General features: G+C 53.1%; 1 protein-coding gene across 2 annotated transcripts in view; it reads left to right on the top strand.

Moving 5' to 3' along the window:
• The window catches only part of TANGO6 (transport and golgi organization 6 homolog), a 43,570-nt gene that overhangs the window by 2,283 nt on the left and 24,625 nt on the right, over positions 1-16,662 (top strand). Inside the window, exons 3-11 of one of the 2 annotated variants that reach the window (XM_068955910.1) lie at positions 764-914; positions 1,722-1,846; positions 2,384-2,546; positions 3,106-3,188; positions 7,724-7,836; positions 9,252-9,428; positions 11,112-11,238; positions 12,259-12,438; positions 16,270-16,404. In XM_068955910.1, the coding sequence (XP_068812011.1) occupies positions 764-914; positions 1,722-1,846; positions 2,384-2,546; positions 3,106-3,188; positions 7,724-7,836; positions 9,252-9,428; positions 11,112-11,238; positions 12,259-12,438; positions 16,270-16,404 (1,254 nt within the window). Of the gene's footprint in view, positions 1-763; positions 915-1,718; positions 1,847-2,383; positions 2,547-3,105; positions 3,189-7,723; positions 7,837-9,251; positions 9,429-11,111; positions 11,239-12,258; positions 12,439-16,269; positions 16,405-16,662 lie in introns of both variants that reach the window. The other variant, XM_068955909.1, reaches the window with a different exon arrangement.

The following is a 16,662-nucleotide window of genomic DNA, read 5'->3' as shown; positions in this document are numbered from 1 at the left end:
GAGCTCTAGGATAAAAGCAACATGAAAGAGCAGCGTGCTGGAGAGCTCTAGGGGTCAAACCTCATCAGCTGAGGCAGCTGGATGCTTCTCATTGCTTCTGAGTATGCTGAGAGGCCAGTGGCCTTGCACCTGCCGTGCTTTAGTCCCCAAACCTTTTCTTGAAAAAGCACACGCTTTGGTTCTTTCATGCAAAAGCCTGGACACTAGGCAAAAGCAGAGTTGATATTCTCCTTCCCAGTAAAGAAACGTTAGTTTGCCTTGTTCCTCTGGACGTCTGGCAAACACATCTGTTCAAACCGTTCACTTTGTAAGTTTGCAGCCTCTGAACGGCTCTGCCGTTTGTACCTGTCCCAAACACGTTTCTTTGCTTGACCACGTAGCCTCCTCAGCACAGCACTGTCCAGTGGTCACAGCAGTCACAAGCGCTCTTCTCTTATGTGCATTGAATCTGACTCGTCCCATGCCCGCTGCTGTGCATCGTTTCGGTAATGAGACAGTCAGACTTGATGCATGACCCTGAGATTTTAATTAAAGGGAGAAAGCTCTGCGTGAGAGGATGCTCCTGGGAAGGTTAGTCCCTCTCATTAAGCCCTAATTTGTGCCCCTAGACGATGAAGTGATTTATTTAAAATATTTTCCCTGTCCTGTGCCATCTCAAGTCCTCCAGGGCAGAGAGTGCTTTATTTGGCCTGTTAGTGCAGGTTGGGCAGGAGTGCGTGCTGGGGGAATATGCTACTTAGCCTGCTCCTTTGTTTCCTTTCAGAGGTCCGCCTCTCCTGGGGAAGGCACAAAGCCGGCCCTCGCCCAGGCTCCAGCGTGGCTGCGGCGCCTCTGCGGTCAGCTGCTGTCAGAAAGGCTGCTGAGACCCAACGGGGTCCAGGCGGTGGTTCGGGGCATCATGGAGGGGACAGGCGGTGAGTAGGGTGCTCTGATGCTGCTGTTGGTTTCCGAGATCACTGGTGAAAAGAGACTCTGGGTCTAAGATGTTTTGCCCCATGAGAAGCCCAGAAAAGGTAGCACCATTAGAATACCAAAGCAGGAAATCGCTTTTATTAGGCTAATAAACTAACTTCTATAAACATTTGCATTGAGTTTGCCTCTCTGTGATGAAAGGGTGTTGAACCCTGAACTGTGAACGCCTTTGGCTCAAGGTATGCAGTCATTTCTGAGGTCCTCACTAAAAGCTTCCTAACTCATTTTCCTTGTTTACATTTTCCTGGGGCAAAACCTCCTGTGTGTACAAAGCAGAGCTTGTTGTGAGAAGCTGCATTCCTGCCCCTTTCGATAGCACTGGTTTCAGTGGGAGCAGTGCTCCGTGTTACACTGCTATCTACAGGTGGAATGAGACTCTGCTGTCTGTTTCCTGCCAGTTAGGCAAAGTGTTTCTTTCTAAAAGCTGCAATTCCTGAGTCCCACAGCTGTCAGTGCCAAAGCCTCTTCCAGCCAATACCGATCTGAAGACACCATCCAAACACTACCTCCCTCCTTGTTTTGGCTCTTACACCTATTTATGGAAGTTGGTTTCCAGTATCAAAGGCCTTGGACGATCTTTTTTTCCCCTTCCCTCACTAGGCATAGGTGTCTCCTGAAAGATGCTCAGTTTAAAGAGATTAATAAAAGCCAGAAAGCCAGTTCTTGGCCAGAAACATCTGGCTTCAGCCAAAAATGGCTGCTGTTTGCTGCCAGTCTGAGCTGATCTTGGCTTTCTGCTGGTGTAGCAGGTGGCGCTGGTGCTGAAGCAGCAGCTGTGGACTGGAGAAAATGTGATGCTGTTGCAAAGATCCTGGCTGCCTGCCCTCAGCAGTGTCTTTCCCTCGAGGATTACTACAAGCGTGTATGCCCCCAGGTAGGCCCTTCTCTTCTCCCTCCCTGCAGCGCCTTGGCTGTGGCCGTGAGATCAGAATCGAGAGCACCTTCGCAGTATATGCAGCTCCCAGGTCGGAGCGTGTCCATATCGCGTTTAGTTTCTGTTCAGATAAGGCCTATCTCGAGCCTGGCTGCTCCGATATGGAGAAGTGCTTGGTGCTCTGTCAGTGGAATGTGTTTCCGTCCCATCTTGAATTGTCCATATTTGACTGAAATACTGAACGGTGCTGCCTCATCACATGAACTATCCAGCACTGCCCTTCAAGGAACTTTATGCCACGGAGTTCTTGCTTCCAGCCTTTGGCTATGGAAGTTGTGCAGGCTCTTAGTTTGAGCCCAGAAATGCATCTTTTGTTAACGTGCGCACAGGGAGGAGACCTACCTCTTCCCAATGTAGAATGTCATGCTAAATGCCCAGCAAAGCAGCGCTGAGGCGGCTTTGCAGTCTCTGCTGCTGTTTGCAAGGAGTTGGCCTGTCCCTCTCCTCCGGGGTTGCTAAAGTGGACTTTGCTTCCAGATTCTGGACTTGCTGCACATCCAGGACAAACTGACAGCGCGCCAGTTCCAGAGAGTTGCCACCACTACACTTCTCACTATGGCGAAAGGGCACCCTCAGCTGGCAGAGAAATACCTGCTTCAACCCATGTTGGCGCCACTTCTCCGATGCGCTGATACTGCAGGTAACAGCTGGTCTTTGCTGGGTCTGTAGAGAAAGAAGGGTCTGATTTCTCTTTCCATTGATCTGCATCCTTCCATTAGAGTTTCTTCACGGACTGGTGACTTGGCTACTGCGTGTGCAATTCCAAACTTGTCGTTTCTGGACATGTCTATGTGGCTGGATGCACCGTATTTTCTAGTACTTGAGTCAAGCTCTCTTGTAGTTTAAGAGTCAAGTAGTAGGGCTTCTGTCCTTCTCTTTGGGAAACTCTCCCACAGTCCAATGGTCCTTTTTTGGGCTACTGGATGGAAGCCATCTGTTCCTCACACTAAGCCGCTTTCCAAGCAATAATCCATTGAAAACTTGTGATATGCTTTGACTTACTTGTAACCTTGCAGAGTTTATAGCACCACAGTGTTATTTAGCAGAGGTACTGAGGGCTTCTTGGTTCCCGTGCTGCCCTGATGGAGGGGAAACTATCAAACTGCTTTTTGGTGCCACTGATTTGAGCCTGGTGAAGTTGTCCTGCTGGAGACTCCTCAGCATGTAGAAGTGCTGAGACGACTGCTCTTTGTTTTCAGAGATAGCAGTGGAAGATTTATCAGCAGGGACTGTGCTGGTGAAAGAGGCAGAGCTCAGCAGCTGCGTGGAAGATGTGTTCAAGGTACAGTGTCTGATTTGGGTCTGAGGGTAGGTGAGGGAGCTACTCTAGGAAAAAGATGGTTTGAGACTTTCTGATCCATTCAATGTGTGTTTTAGACCATGACAAAACAGTGTGTCTCATGCAGTTGTGGTGGTGAAAGGAGGCCTAGAGTTGCACAGAATAGCCTTGTATGAAGTACTGCAGCGGGGGCATTGCAGCTTTATGGTGGATTCCTGAGGCATTACCTTCATCCCTTCAAGTATTCTTACCCAGAAACGTTCTGCGAGATGGCACTGAGCTTTTACTTGTTTTTTTTTTTTTTTCCCTGCTGTCTTTCTGGTGCATCACTGAAGGTAAGAAAAGAAGAGTTTGAGCAGCAGTCTAATACTGAGGAGTCTCCATGGTGCTGTCATAGCCTCTTCCTCCATTAGCTGCAGCAGGACTTTGTACGTTGCTGAGTTGCGTAGCTTTCCACAGGGTAGTTGTGTCTGGTGGAGCTGCCAGAAAAGCTTCAGGACTCAGGCCTTGATCATAGCTCAGGTAACCTCAGAGCAGGCAGCGCGGCATGCAGCAGACAGGGCGTTCTAGGCAGGAGTACCGCTGGCCTCGTGCGTCGCCTTGGGCAGCCAGTCCCCGTCTGAAATGAGCTGCTCACCCACCAGCATCAGAGAGCTGCAGCGCTCAGCGAAAAGAATACTTCTGATCACAGGGAGCCTTATGTAAGTGCTAAGATTCTGCAGAATACCTCAGTTTTCCTCCCAGACTGTCGCTGACTCACCCTCCTCTTAGTGCCTCCGTGTCTCAGTTTCCTTACCTTATAGCGTGGATAGTAGGGCTGGTACTGAGCCCCGCATTGCCTGTGCGGGGTGGAAGCAGCGCTGCCTTCCCGCTGCTGCTCTCCGTGCCTCCCTGAGGTCTGCAGAGGGCAGTCTGAGCCAGAGCGCTGGAGCAACCCTGGAGCTGGAAGCTTTTCTGCAGTTGCCATAGCGTTAACCCCTGGCAGGCAGAGGGAGAGCAGGCAGCTCTCGTGTGGGGTCAAAATGCTTCCAAATGAGTGACCTGGGAAAGGAGGCGCTCAGGAGGTCTCACCAATGACAGGCCATGCAGGACCGCTCAGCCCTGCAACGTGAGCGGGTTGGCAGGGTCCCCTTGGCACAGCACTCGCAGCCGCTGATTAATGCAGCTAGTCAGCAGCGAGGCAGTCACAGCGGGGGCTGGAGAAGCGAGCGGGTTCAGCGTGCCTCTGAGCGTGCTGAGCTGCCGCTGGCGTGAAAAGGAGAGTGAAGGTGAGCTTAGAGGGCATCGCAGAGGAGGAGCGGTGGCGGAGCAGGTGCGATCGCCCAGCCCAGCAGCGCTGGCTGCGGGGCAGGGCGCTGCGTAGCGGGGGTGCTGCGTTGGGGGCAGAACGGCCGCTGGACCAGGCCGAGGAGATGTCTGCTAGCGTGTTATCTCTGCGCTGTTTCCAGAGCGCAGCAGACGGCAATTATCCTGTTGGCTCAGGACTGCTGTTTTGAAGCGGAGGAGAGCACATGGGGCGCAAGGGAAAAGAAGGGTGGTCAGTGGCTCAGCCTCGAGGGAGACCCGCTTAGTCACTTGGACGCCTGAGGTTAGGTCCCAGAAACGGGGAAGACACTGCGGTGGGAGGAAGGAAAGCGGTGTGGGGGCCATGTACGTACATAAGTGCCTCAGGTAGGGTCAACCAGAAGAAGCAAACGTGGGCTCTCTGCTTCAGCACGATTTCGAGATCGCTGCTTCATTGGGCCCTCTGCACTCGCTGAGCCCCTGGGTCAGCGTGGTTGCAGGGAAGCGGTCAACGTTGCTCAGCCTGCTTCACTAATCTACGCGCTCTCTTCAAGATAGCTTTCAGATACCTGAGCCCACCCCTTCGCTCTGAGCCGCGAGACGCTGTAGGCAAGGTTGTACGCTCATAAAGTGTGGGACCAGAATTGTTACTGTCTCATGTCTATAAAGATCTGTGTTGCCTGCCTGAAATTATGTGCTAGAGTTGGGAACAATGCTGTGGGGCTCCTCAGCCTGCCGTGCGAGAGGCCGGGCACGATCCCTTAGTCTAGCAGAACGGCTCTGCCGGAGGAGTTCCAGACTCTCTGAAGAGATTAACTTTGGACGTTATGTAAAGCTTATTTCAATTGCTGAGAGCAGTTTCTGCGTCCCCATGTCATTCTTCCCAGAGGACCCTTCGCCCAGGAGCAGCTCTGCAAGCCCTGCTTTGTCCCATCACCACTTCTTTGCCTTTCCGCAGGCAGCAGCAGTGCAGCCTTTCTGCATTTCTTCCAGTTGCAGGCAGTTGCATGTCAAATCTCAGGAAAAATTTCCCCTCATCTCTGCCCCCAGGAGTCCATTTTCTCCTGGTGGTATCTGTCAGATGGCTAACTTGGAGCTGATCCGTGTGACGGGTGCTGGGTGTTTGGCAGTGCAGCCCTTGGCTCTGGCAGTTGCGGGAGAGGTGGTGTCCGTTCTTGCGCTTCCATCGAAGGAATGGATCTCTTCCAAGGGGCAGTTTTGCTGAGGCCTCTCTCCTGAAACCTTCTCTCCTATCTCCCTTTTCCACCAGTGCCCACCAGTATCACCAGTGCCCAGTGAGGCAGCGCAGGGAAGGCTGCACGCGGAGTCGCTTTGGCGTTAGCACGAGTCTTACCCCGCATTGTCTCTGAAGAGCTGTGCGTGGCCAGAGACGGTGCACAGCTCGGTGCAGAGCCGCACGTGGGCTGTGCAGGGAGGGGGGAGCTGAGCGCCTTGCAGCCGCCTGTCGCCCAGCACCAGCTGCAGCATTAACGCAGGAGAAGGTGCAACAGGAGCACCCTGATGGCTGATCCCGGGCTGGAACGTGGCCTTCTCAGCCGAGCACGGTGCAAAGCTTCACCTAGCTAGGCAGTCACCAGCGCCGTGCTCCAGGCTTCGCCGCCTGCCCTGAGAGCAGCGGCAGAGCCTTGTGCTGCGAGTTGCAGGCATTGCAGGCCAGAAGGACATCTCGAGCCAAGGAATCCAAGCAGCTAGTGACTGGCTCGCTGGCATGCCCCTAGGCGAGCTAAGCTTTTAAATGCTGCGATTATTGTAGTATTTTGTGTACTAATGATCTGTTGTAACTAGCTGGCAGGCAGGGACCGGTCTGGAGGGCTGCTCTGTGGCTGCTGCGCACAATGAAAACGTCTCTGGAGTTTGGGGCGGATCCCTCCTTAATGGCAGACTGCTTGAGGCCTGACAGCAGTGAGATTAGCGATGGTGACTCCCACCTGCAGATTTGTGGGGGTTTCTTGCCTAGCAAGTGTCATTCGATGCTGAGTGGGAAACCATCCTTGGAGCTTCATCAGGGAGGCTTTGTGTACAAAAGGTTCTGGTTAGGAAGCATGGCTCCATTGGGATTAGTACAGGCAAAACATCAGTTTGCTTCAATACAGCAGGCCAAAACATTATCAAGAAAATATGCTCTCGTACCTGGGATGTCACACTGCCTCTTGCAGGCAAAAACTCCTCTTTGGTTTGTCCCCTGCCTACTTCCAGCCCTGAAAGCAGGCTCTTGCACTCCAGCTGCTGATATCGGAGGTGTGGATCGTGCTCTGGTTTGAAAGGACAGCATCTTCTGAGCAGGTCCTTCACCAGTCTGCACAGCTGGAAGTCCCTTGGAGAGCTTGTTAAGAGACATTTTTCTTTTCTCTAAGCTCAAAGGGAGGAGGGAGATAGAGCCTAGAAAAGTGTGGATTTGAACGTCACCAAAGCTGTAAACCCTGAGTCCAGCTGGGCAAGGCTTGCTATTTAACAGTCTTCTAAACTGAGCTTTCCCAGCATTATGGCATTAACTGAAGGTGTCTTACATGGCTTTTATACTTGGACAATTCCTTTAAAGGATTCGAAAGGAAACCCTACATCATAAGACTTGTATGAGCTCTTTCCCTGCGCTCTGTGCGCAGCAACGTAGCACTTGTGAGCAGTGAGTTGGTAACCACAGCTTGAGTGGGAAGAGGTGGTGGCCTTGGTTAGGAGGGTTTTTGCAGTGCCTCAGGAAGGTGCTGCTTGAGATGGAGGAGAGGAGTGTGGCTCTGTAGCCTCCTCAAGCCCTTGCACCAGCCTGCACCTCCCAGGTGCTCTGCATCCCGCTTGGTCAGCTCAGTACACATCAGCCCCAGCTGCCCTGCTAGGGGCTGATCTCTGTAACTGGGAATTTGACTCTGGATGCAGTATTTCCATAAAGACTTGCTAATTCAAAAGTGCCTAATGCATCTGTCTGTAACTTAAGAGCTTACCCCTAAGCAGTAGACTTCCTGAATAGCTGGCTGCAATGTTCCTATAGCTTGGAGCACTGCTGCGATTAAGCAAATGCTGGAAGAAAGATGGTGCTCAAGGCTACCTTTGGTACAAAGTGCAGCATGACCAGGGAAAACGGGCTTCAGACTGAAAAGAAGAGAGGCTTGTAAATTCTCTGCCATGCTCTCTGGTGGCAGCCTTTCTGAGGACAGACATGCTTTCTGCCCTTTGCTTTGCTTTCCCTCTGCTCCATGCAGGTGTTTGACTCTCCTCTACATGCCCTTCTCTCTCTCTAGGTGTATGTAGTTGGAAACGACAGCTCTAGCCTGCTGCTGGGATCCTTACGGTCAGTCCTGGGAGTGGTTTTCTCTCTCTATTCCTTCACCAAGCAGAACGTGTCCTACTTACGGTAAGGAAGGATTGTGCAGAGCTTCTACTGGGGTTTCTTCTTCTCTGTGGTGCCCAGCTCTGAAGGACGTGTTCTGCGTGGCTATGCACAGAACTCGAGACCAAATTTCTTACCCTGAAGAGCTCCCATTCAAAGTAGGCAGTAACCACAGGCATATGCACGGTGCACGACCTCACTGCCAGACCTGTGCCCTGGGAAACAGTTATCGCATTAGTTTTTGCCTTCCCTGAAGCCACAGTGTTTGCTGTAGAGGCAGACACGCCCTACAAGAGCCCTGGGACTATTCTGCAGATAGCCCACTTAGAAGAATCGTGGTCGCCTAGGGACACAGAAGGTGTGGAGATCTGGCTAGGTGTGGAGGGATCTGTGTACAGTGGGATTTAGAAACGAGATAAAAACCAGGTAAAAGAGCTTGAGCTGTGACTCTTTGAAGTAAAAGTTTTTTTCTTTTTTTTCCCCTGTCTGGGATCGCTCCCTCTGCCTCTCAGCAGCTATGGCCATCTTGCTTTGTGCCCCGTTCCCCATGACCAATGCATGATAGTAAGCACTGCATATGTCAGTCACGGTGGCAGCGATAGCGGTGGCCAGATGCTAGCTGTCCTCTCTCCTTTCTCCTCCCAGGCTTTCCCCAGGTTGCCCTGAGTTTGGGCCGCTCTGGTAAATACAGTCCTGGTGGGTTTACGTTAATGCTTTGGTGATACTGGCACATGGGTCCTGGGGGTTTTCCCTACGAGGTTCTATGTAGACATGGCCTCTGCTATTATTAAAGACATCACTAATCATTTCGAAGAGCAGTGAGTGCTCTGGCAAGTTCTTTGAGCAAGCCAAGTTAACACTGCTGCTGGGCGAGCAGAATCACTCCTAGATTCTCTCTGTACAAAGGAATTTGGCAGGGGTGACTAAAACCACAGCTGCCTGGAAGTGTTCGGGTTTCCAGACCCCTGGCACGGCACTGCAACTCAATCTCATCAACCTGCATCTTTACTTGGCAGGGATTTGTATGCCACCTTCCTGTGCTCCCTGTCTCCTTCCTCCTCTCCCTTGGCAGAGCTGACAGCTCTGTGCTTTGTCAGATTGGCGTGAAGCATCAGGCACTCCGTGCCGAGGCTGCCTGGAAGCGGCTGCCCCTGTGCAAACATGCCGTTCAGAGTTCTCTGTTCCTTGCTGGACTGAAACCTTTTAGGACCCAAATCCTTCCATCTGTGAATGCTGGAAGGACAGGGTAAGCTACTGATCTTGTAACTTGACACAAATGCCTTCAGGGCCCAGGAGCTCTCAGCCCGTAGAGCATCCCAAGGAGCGTCTGTGGTCACTTCAGAGGGTTTTTGCCTTCTTCCTCGCCCTGAGGCGTGCTGCCGCGTTGCAGTATGCGCAGAGCAGGGCATTGTCACTGCTGCTTCCTCTCTTCTTGCCAGCTCACCGTGCCAGGAGATCTTACTGTGGTTCCTGCAGAAGGCAGAGCGAGAGGTGTCGCTGTCTGTGCTGGAAGGGTTTGCGGGGCTGGAGAGCAGCGTCCACGGCCTCCATCCACGGTGCCAGCTCCGCGTAGGCAGCGAGGGCGGTGCTGTCATTGCTGTGGAAGAGACCATCAGGTGAGAGCGGTTGGGGCAATGCCCAGGTGCTGTTCAGCGTGCAGAACCTTTCATGGGTGCTGCACCCGGCAGAGAGTGCCCAGGCAAGCGTGGGGCTGGGGTGCTGGCGGCCCTCCACGGTCTTGTCTCGCAGGCAATAACTTCCACACAACCTCCAGGTTACTTGTGCACGGTGCAGAACTGGCTTTCGTCCCTGAAAACCGACCCGCTCTGCCTGAGCATTAACACGCAGTCTCTGCGTGCTTTTCCCAAGTCCGGAGACTGGCCGATGGGGTAGTTTGGGAACGGCATGTTCTCCTCCTGTCCTGATGCCAATTTCCCCCTCCAGCCAGGGCCTGTCTCCGCTGCTTGGAGCGAGCAGAGTCCCTCGGGCGCAGGTGGCACCGATGCAATAAGGCCTCTGTAGAGATGCCAAAGTAGCCGAGCCAGTGACTGAACTCCCCTCCTGCTCTTGCAGATGGTCTCTATAAGCAGAGGCAGAGCATGGCCATGTGGGGAATAAACTACAGCCATTAGACTCCAGCCATGCAAACAAGAACCGTTCAGCAGCATGACATTTGGTTTAAAGAGAGAACTATTTTAGTTGGCACCTATAAGTACAAGCCAACACTGTCTAGCGGGCAGAGCATGCAACTCCAGCCCACGAGTATCCACCGTGTGCACCACGCGCGAGTGTGTCAGGAGCCGTGTGCACCCATTTCATTAGGAGTGTAATAAAACCTCATACAAACATTCTTATTTCAATTTCATTTCAATCTATTCCTCACTTGAACTAGAGGAAGGTCTGCCCTGGGGTTTGCACATGTTAAATTGAATATATTTAAAATTCTTTAACAGCTACGACTCTGTCTATGTCTGTCCCACTTTTATGGTTATGACTGCTGCATGAATTAGCTAGTGCTAATCCAGTTCTTTATAGGATGGGTGGATTAACATGTGTTTTATATTCATGGCTTCTGTTAATATTATTCCTTTAATGGATGCTGGTTAATTAATAAACTGAGTGCTTGGTCATTTAGACTAACCACACTGAGCGATAGTTTGGCAGCTGCCTCCAGCCTTCCCCTTCCTGGTCGGTGCTGTGCAGGCTGGTCCTGGGAGCTCCCCAGTTCTGCAGAGCGCTGAAGCCTTGTGGGGTCTGCATGCGGAGGAGGGTGTGGGGCTGGAAGAGAAAGCCAGTGGGTTCCCTGTTAGGTGGCATCTGCGGGGTTTCTTGTCTCTCCCTGTGAGCTGGAGACGCTTGGACTCAGCAGCACCTCCTAGGTGAACACAGTACATAGGCAAAGTGTGCTTGGAGCCGTTTTTGGCCCTCAGAGCACTGTTGGCTTTAGCATGAGTAGAAATGTTAATTGTGGTGTCCAAGGAAACTAAAGCTTGAACTAGGAAAGTCTTCAGAAAGTGCTCACAGTCCCTGCTGGCTGCTGTCTCCACCTGCTGCTCTGGGCTGTCCTGTGCCATTGCGTGGCGCAGACTCAAGTCTCTGTCCTCCTAGAGGGGCAGCCAGTAGGCAGCTGAACTACTGCATGCTTTATGCTCCAGGAGAAGCAGAGTAGGGATGCCTAGGGCGGCATTTGGGAAGGAAGATTTCTGAGAGAAAGCAAAAGTAGGATTTCACCTTGCCTTGAAGTTGTGCAGAAGAGGCTTTGGGTAAGTTCATGTTAATGACCTAGTGACCCATTTCAGTGATGAAGATGAGGCCCTTTATCAGAAGGTTTCCTCGGAGCAGTGGCATATGGAGAACTTAGTGGAGCTTTTGTCTCACTGCCAGAAGAGTGGTCTAGCTGGGGACTTCTTCATCCGCTGCCTGAAGGTAAGGAGCTGGAGTCTGCTGGCAGCCTGGTCTGTGTTTGGGGCGTGTCTGCAGGGAGCTTTGGTCTTCCTGGGCCACATGGTCTGGGTGGTAGATAGCAAAGGGGACCAATCATCCACGTGTGTATCTTGGGAGCGCTGAGCTGCCTGGTGCAGCCCGCGGTGGAGCGATCCTGCTGCGTGCCAGACAGGCAGTCCCAGACCCAGCCTGGGGGATGGAGGAGTCCTTGGTCTGAGAAGGAGTTAGCCTTGTTCCCCTGGAGCTGTTTAGACAACAGGAGCATATCTGAAGTTTAGTGCTGTGCCTGAAGCTGTGAATAATCCCTATCTATCCAGACTACTGCTTCCCTGGCTCTAGCGAAGGAGCCCTGGCACCGGCTTCCTTTGATCCCGCTCCGAGCCGGTGCGGTTCCCTCCTGGCGCTGGCTGGGCTTTCTGCTCCCGTGGTGGCAGGTGGAGCCCGGCCCACGGTCACGCAGGGGCTCGCAGCACCCGGGCTCTGCCTGGGCTGAGGGGCTCTGTGGGGACGCAGGTGGGACACCCAGGCGATGTGGGCAGCTGTCAGACCCTCTGGACGTACTGAGTGGAAGGTCCTGCTCGTGCAGAAACCCATATGGGCTCTGCACAGCAGAGAGGGAGGTCAGGGTGCCTCTGTGACCACTAACTGCCGAAAGCAAGGGTGCAGGGAAAGACCCCAGCAAGCCTTGCAGCCCAGAGGACAGTTGCTCTTCAAAAAGCACTGTGGGACCCTACGTGATGTCCCCAGCGTTGGAAGTTGGTGAGGTTCTGGCTAGGCAATGAAAGTGTGCATAGCAGGGGCCGTGGCTGGGAGAGGAAAGTCAGCGGGTGCCATCCGCAGCAGCACGGGGCGGCGGGTGAGGCGGCCGGGCTGCGCAGCAGGACCACTGGCCTGCCACGCAGAGGTGGCCTTGCCAGTGTCGATGGGGCGGCGCCTGCCCCTGTTTTGCCTGTATTTAACTCTTGGCTCCCTTCCTGTGCCCTGTGCTTCCTTCCCTGGCAGGCACTGACTCGCGTGGCTGCGGAGGACGAGGCCGCTTCGAACACCGCTCCCCCGTCTGCAGAGAGCCTCCTGGAGCTGGAGCAGCGCCACGCAGGGCAGCGGAGGCAGCTGCTCGTCCTGCAGCTCGTGGCCATGTTGTGCGAGAGCGTCTCGGACACCGCGTTCACAGACGTTGCTCAGGTGGGTTGTGGCAGAGCCCCAGGGGTTGGTAGCAGGTAGCATGGCGCACAGAGGGCCACTGAGGCCTTCGGTGACAAGTGCTGAGAAACAGCTGGAGAAAACTAGAACTTCCCCGTGAAAGCAGTTACAGTTGTGTCTCAGCAAGGCGCCATGCTGTGCAGTAGCTCCAGGAAGGACCATGTCAGCTGCAGGTACAGCTGGGAGCCTGTGCAGCAGACATCCTCATATCTGTTTCGACTTGTGTGTTAAAAGCCAAGATAATAGTCTGTGCATTAATCAAATCCCGATTTACCAGTTTCTCATCTTTGTTTTGAGCGAAACGCTTCTGAAATTTAATAAAGCTTAAAGACATTGGTGCTCGACAGGCCTTTGGTGTGCTTGCTGTGCATCCGTAGTGCCAGTGCCTGTTTTTCCTGGCACGTTTCTGCAGCTACCTACGGGTGCTGTTAGGACTGGGCTGCCAATCTGCCCGACGTGCAGAGCGTGCTGGCAATACGGCACAGTGTAACTGTCGTGTCCCACTCTTTCCCTTACCATCAAATAGACCGTATGTGATGGTTCTCTGGTTTCTGTTGCTGAAGCACCTGCGCTGAGTAGTACATGCAGCCCTTGAGGTTGATGTAACTGTGTTCGTGCAGTCAGTACTTGTAGGTGTCGTCTTGAATAGGCACCTGCAAATCTATTAAATGTCGTCATTTCAAAGGCCAGCTCCGACACATTGAACCTGACACTGAGCAGGACCGTTAGGGTACCGAACCTCTGTCACCGCTGAGCCCGCGCTACAGCAGGGCGAAGGGAATGTTCTGCCTGACCTGGGCCTCGCGCTCTCCGCAGGGCTTTGTTACGCACCGCGGGCAGCACGGGTTAGCCAGGCGGTTACTGTATTTTAGCTTGCTCATCTTTCTTTTTTATTTTATTTACTTATTTTTTAATGACCTGAATATGATAGTTAACTGTAACTTGCTTAAGCAGTGCAAGTCACTTCTTATGCATTTTTTTTCCTCACTTTTCTTTCTGGGACAATGGGATCTTTTGTGTTGCGCTCCCCAGTGACGTGCGATACACAGCCTGTGTCATCGCCGTGCTGTGCGCTGCCGAGTCCCCAGCTGGGGCAGTAGTAACCGTTCCTTGTCTTCACCTTCCTCTCTGTCACAGAGACCTAAGTGGGACCAATTCTGGTATTTAGGTCAAAAAGCAGGGAATGAAAAATGAGTTTCCAGGTCCAGCACTGATTCTAGAAGAAAACAAGACAAAAAACCCAATCGGACAGAAAACCTATTATATTTTGAGTGAAAAGTAAATGCTAGGGGTGTCATATTTCAAGGAGAAAACCCTTCAGGTTTAAACAGGTAGTTGCATAGCTCTTTTTAAGCAAGTTCTGCAGTACACAGTCCTTCCAAGGAGCTGTTTTTCCTGCGGTCGCTGCAGAGCGTGTGTTCGTGTAGAGCAGACTCGGAACAAGCAGGATCTGTCTTCGCAGAGCTGGAATTCAGGAATGGCCAGCAACTGGGGAACTCCTCAGTTGCACAATTTATTTTACTTGCCTTGTTTCCCCTCACAGCTGAGTTGTAAGAGATTGACTTGATTTCCTTGATAAGCCATTTGTGACGCTCTGCTCTCCTACTGCACAATACAGAAAAGTGACCCTGTATTTTATTTTTCAGGCTTTTTTTCCTGTGGATAAGAGATATTTTTAACCTTTGATTTTCTCACTAGTATCTACTGGTAGATTACTTGTTCATGACATTCCCACTCTTTCGTTAAATATAATTTCAACCCATTCAGCTTGTGAGTCACTCATTTTTGAGAGCAGATGTTTTGACGCTTCTTAGTCCAGATTGTTGCTGTTTGACAGCACCTTTTCTGGGCTTATTAGTCCAGAAAGTACCTAAGCCTTTTCTGCAGTCTTTCAGAGCCAGCCTCCCTACTCTGTGTGCTACAATAGGGTGGTACTTAATGAAGCCAGCAGACTGCAGCTCTGCCGTTCACCCTGCTGATGAGAAAGCTCATTACTTGCCTGCAGTGCCTGTGACCTGACGCGATGGCGGCAGGCTGCAAGCCTGCAGATGGGCTGAGTAGTACCTTGTTGCCATGTCGCTTTGTGTTCCAAAATAAGTGCTTTTCCAGAGAGTTCCTCTTATTTTGCAACAAGCATGTTAAGTAGGAAAGGCCACTATTCATCCCTTTGCCATCGCGAATGAGTGCTTGGGCCCAGCCGCAGTCAGGTTCTTCAGGGCTGTCGTCAGTACGGCTAGCAGACAAAGGAGCCAAAAGCCGTATTAATTTCAGGCTCCATTAGAAATGCAGGAAGCTTGTGGGATCAAAGATTTTAGTGCCAAATGTAGAGAAGGCCAAAGCCAGCCAGGCAGGATCGTTACTAGCTTGAAAAAAGAAAAAACAATTATTGCAAGAAAATCACAAAGTACGCGCGCGCACACTCGTCGTAAGTGGCCCGTCTCAAGGGTAGGCTGTGTGAGCACATGATGTCTGATCCCCTGGCTTTGTCTCTCCGTACTTGGGGAGCCTTTGAACAGATGAATTGGGATAATCGTCAGGAGCTGGAAGCCCCGCGGCGTTTTTCTGGAAAAGGGTAGTTGTCTGTGAAATGCCCTAGCCTCCGTGCTTGGTACAGGCCACAAAGAAACGGGCGCTGTGCTATCCTGGAGAGTTTGCAGACGAGGATGCGAGCAGTAATTTTTTCTTTTTGTTGTAATGAAGTTTATTTGAGCCATGCTAAATCCCTGCTTGACTCTGTTTCTAGCTGTCGCTGTTGTATTTGTGCTGTTTGGTGACCTCAGCCTACGTGATGGCAATGTGCAGGGCTGGTGGTCTTGCCTCGGTGCTCCCCCGGAGCCTCACAGTGTTTAGCCCTTGCTGTTTCTGGTTGTGTTTGTTGTAATTTGTCAAGCCAGTGCCTTTTCCTAGCAAAATCTTTTATGAACCCTTTGTGTTGTCCTTGTCGTCACCGTCACCTTCGTTCCCTCTTAGACCCGTCACAGTTTGCTCCCCAGCCGCACCTCCTCTCTCCGGTGTCCCCCCAGCCCTTTGGCACAGCCCCTCACCTTGGCGCTTTGCCAGCACTGGGAGGTGGCAGGTGAAGGTGGCTTCTGGGGCTGGGGCTGCTCCCTGGAGACCTACCAGGGGCTTCTGCTCTGAGACCTGCTGGTGAGACCTGGGGTTAATACTTGAGTTGTCTGGGAGCTCCGGAGGCTGCAGCGAAGGAGGCGCGAGCTTGTAAAACCTCCACCGGAGCGGGCTGCTGGGCCCTTCGCAGGCCAGGCCGCCAGCAGATGCCCAGGTAGCTTTGTCTGCTGTGACTCAGGGAGCGGATGTTAGCCTTGGGCTTTAGGTGTCACGTTTCACAAATAGCGGTTTTCCACCTGAACTGTAAGGAGGGCGAGGTGCGCGAAGGTGGACCGCCTGGTTCAGCCCTGCTCCCGACAGCCCTGTTAGAGCGGGAGGGCTCGGAGCGTAGCGGGGTGGGTGGCTTTGGCTACCTGGGAAAATTAGGCAGGCCTTGCTAATGCCACAGGGGCAGCCGGCAGGCAGCGGTTTGTCGAGCAACTCCAGCACCTTCACCACTCTCTTGACGGCCCTGGCTTCCTCCTGCCTCCAGGTGCATCTGCAGCTGGGTTTAACCAAAGTCCTGCTGTCCGTCCCCGACCGCCCAGCCTCCCCGCAGCTTTCTGGGGCAGGGACTCCCCGGCGGACGCAGTCCCGGCAGGGAGGTGACAGCCCTTCCCTGGGGCCGAGGAAACTGCCACGTGTCTCGGGGAGCGTTGCACTCATGTGCTTTTCCTAACTTCTCCTCCAAACTCTTTCTGCTGGCAGGTGGTGGACGTTGTGGCAGCGACGCTTCAGCGGGCCTGCGTGAGCCTGGCGCGGGGTGCCGGCGGCACGGTGGAGACGCAGACGCTGAGCATGGCCATGGGGCTTGTGGCAGCCGTGCTCGGTGGCGCGGTGCAGGTGAGCGGGGCGCGCGGGTGCCGGCTGTGCCAACCAGAGCTGCCCTTCAGCGCAGGGGAGGGTGGTGGGTGGGGGGACTCGAGAGACCTGTCCCAGTTCCTCCGTGCCTTTCTGCAGCTGTGCCTCGGGTCTGAGGTGCTCCCCGGGTGTTGTTTCATGCTTAGTGCTGCTACTTTTCTCCGCGGAGCGGTGCCAGCGTGCTGAGCTGCGCAGCGTGCCGGCCGGAGCCGCCGCGCTCTGCAGCGTACGGAGGGATGG

The sequence above is a fragment of the Struthio camelus genome, chromosome 10 (assembly GCF_040807025.1).
Source record: "Struthio camelus isolate bStrCam1 chromosome 10, bStrCam1.hap1, whole genome shotgun sequence".
NCBI classification, from domain to species: domain Eukaryota; kingdom Metazoa; phylum Chordata; class Aves; order Struthioniformes; family Struthionidae; genus Struthio; species Struthio camelus.
The sequence above is the reverse complement of the archived record's forward strand: the minus strand, read 5'-3'. Positions and strand labels throughout refer to the sequence as shown.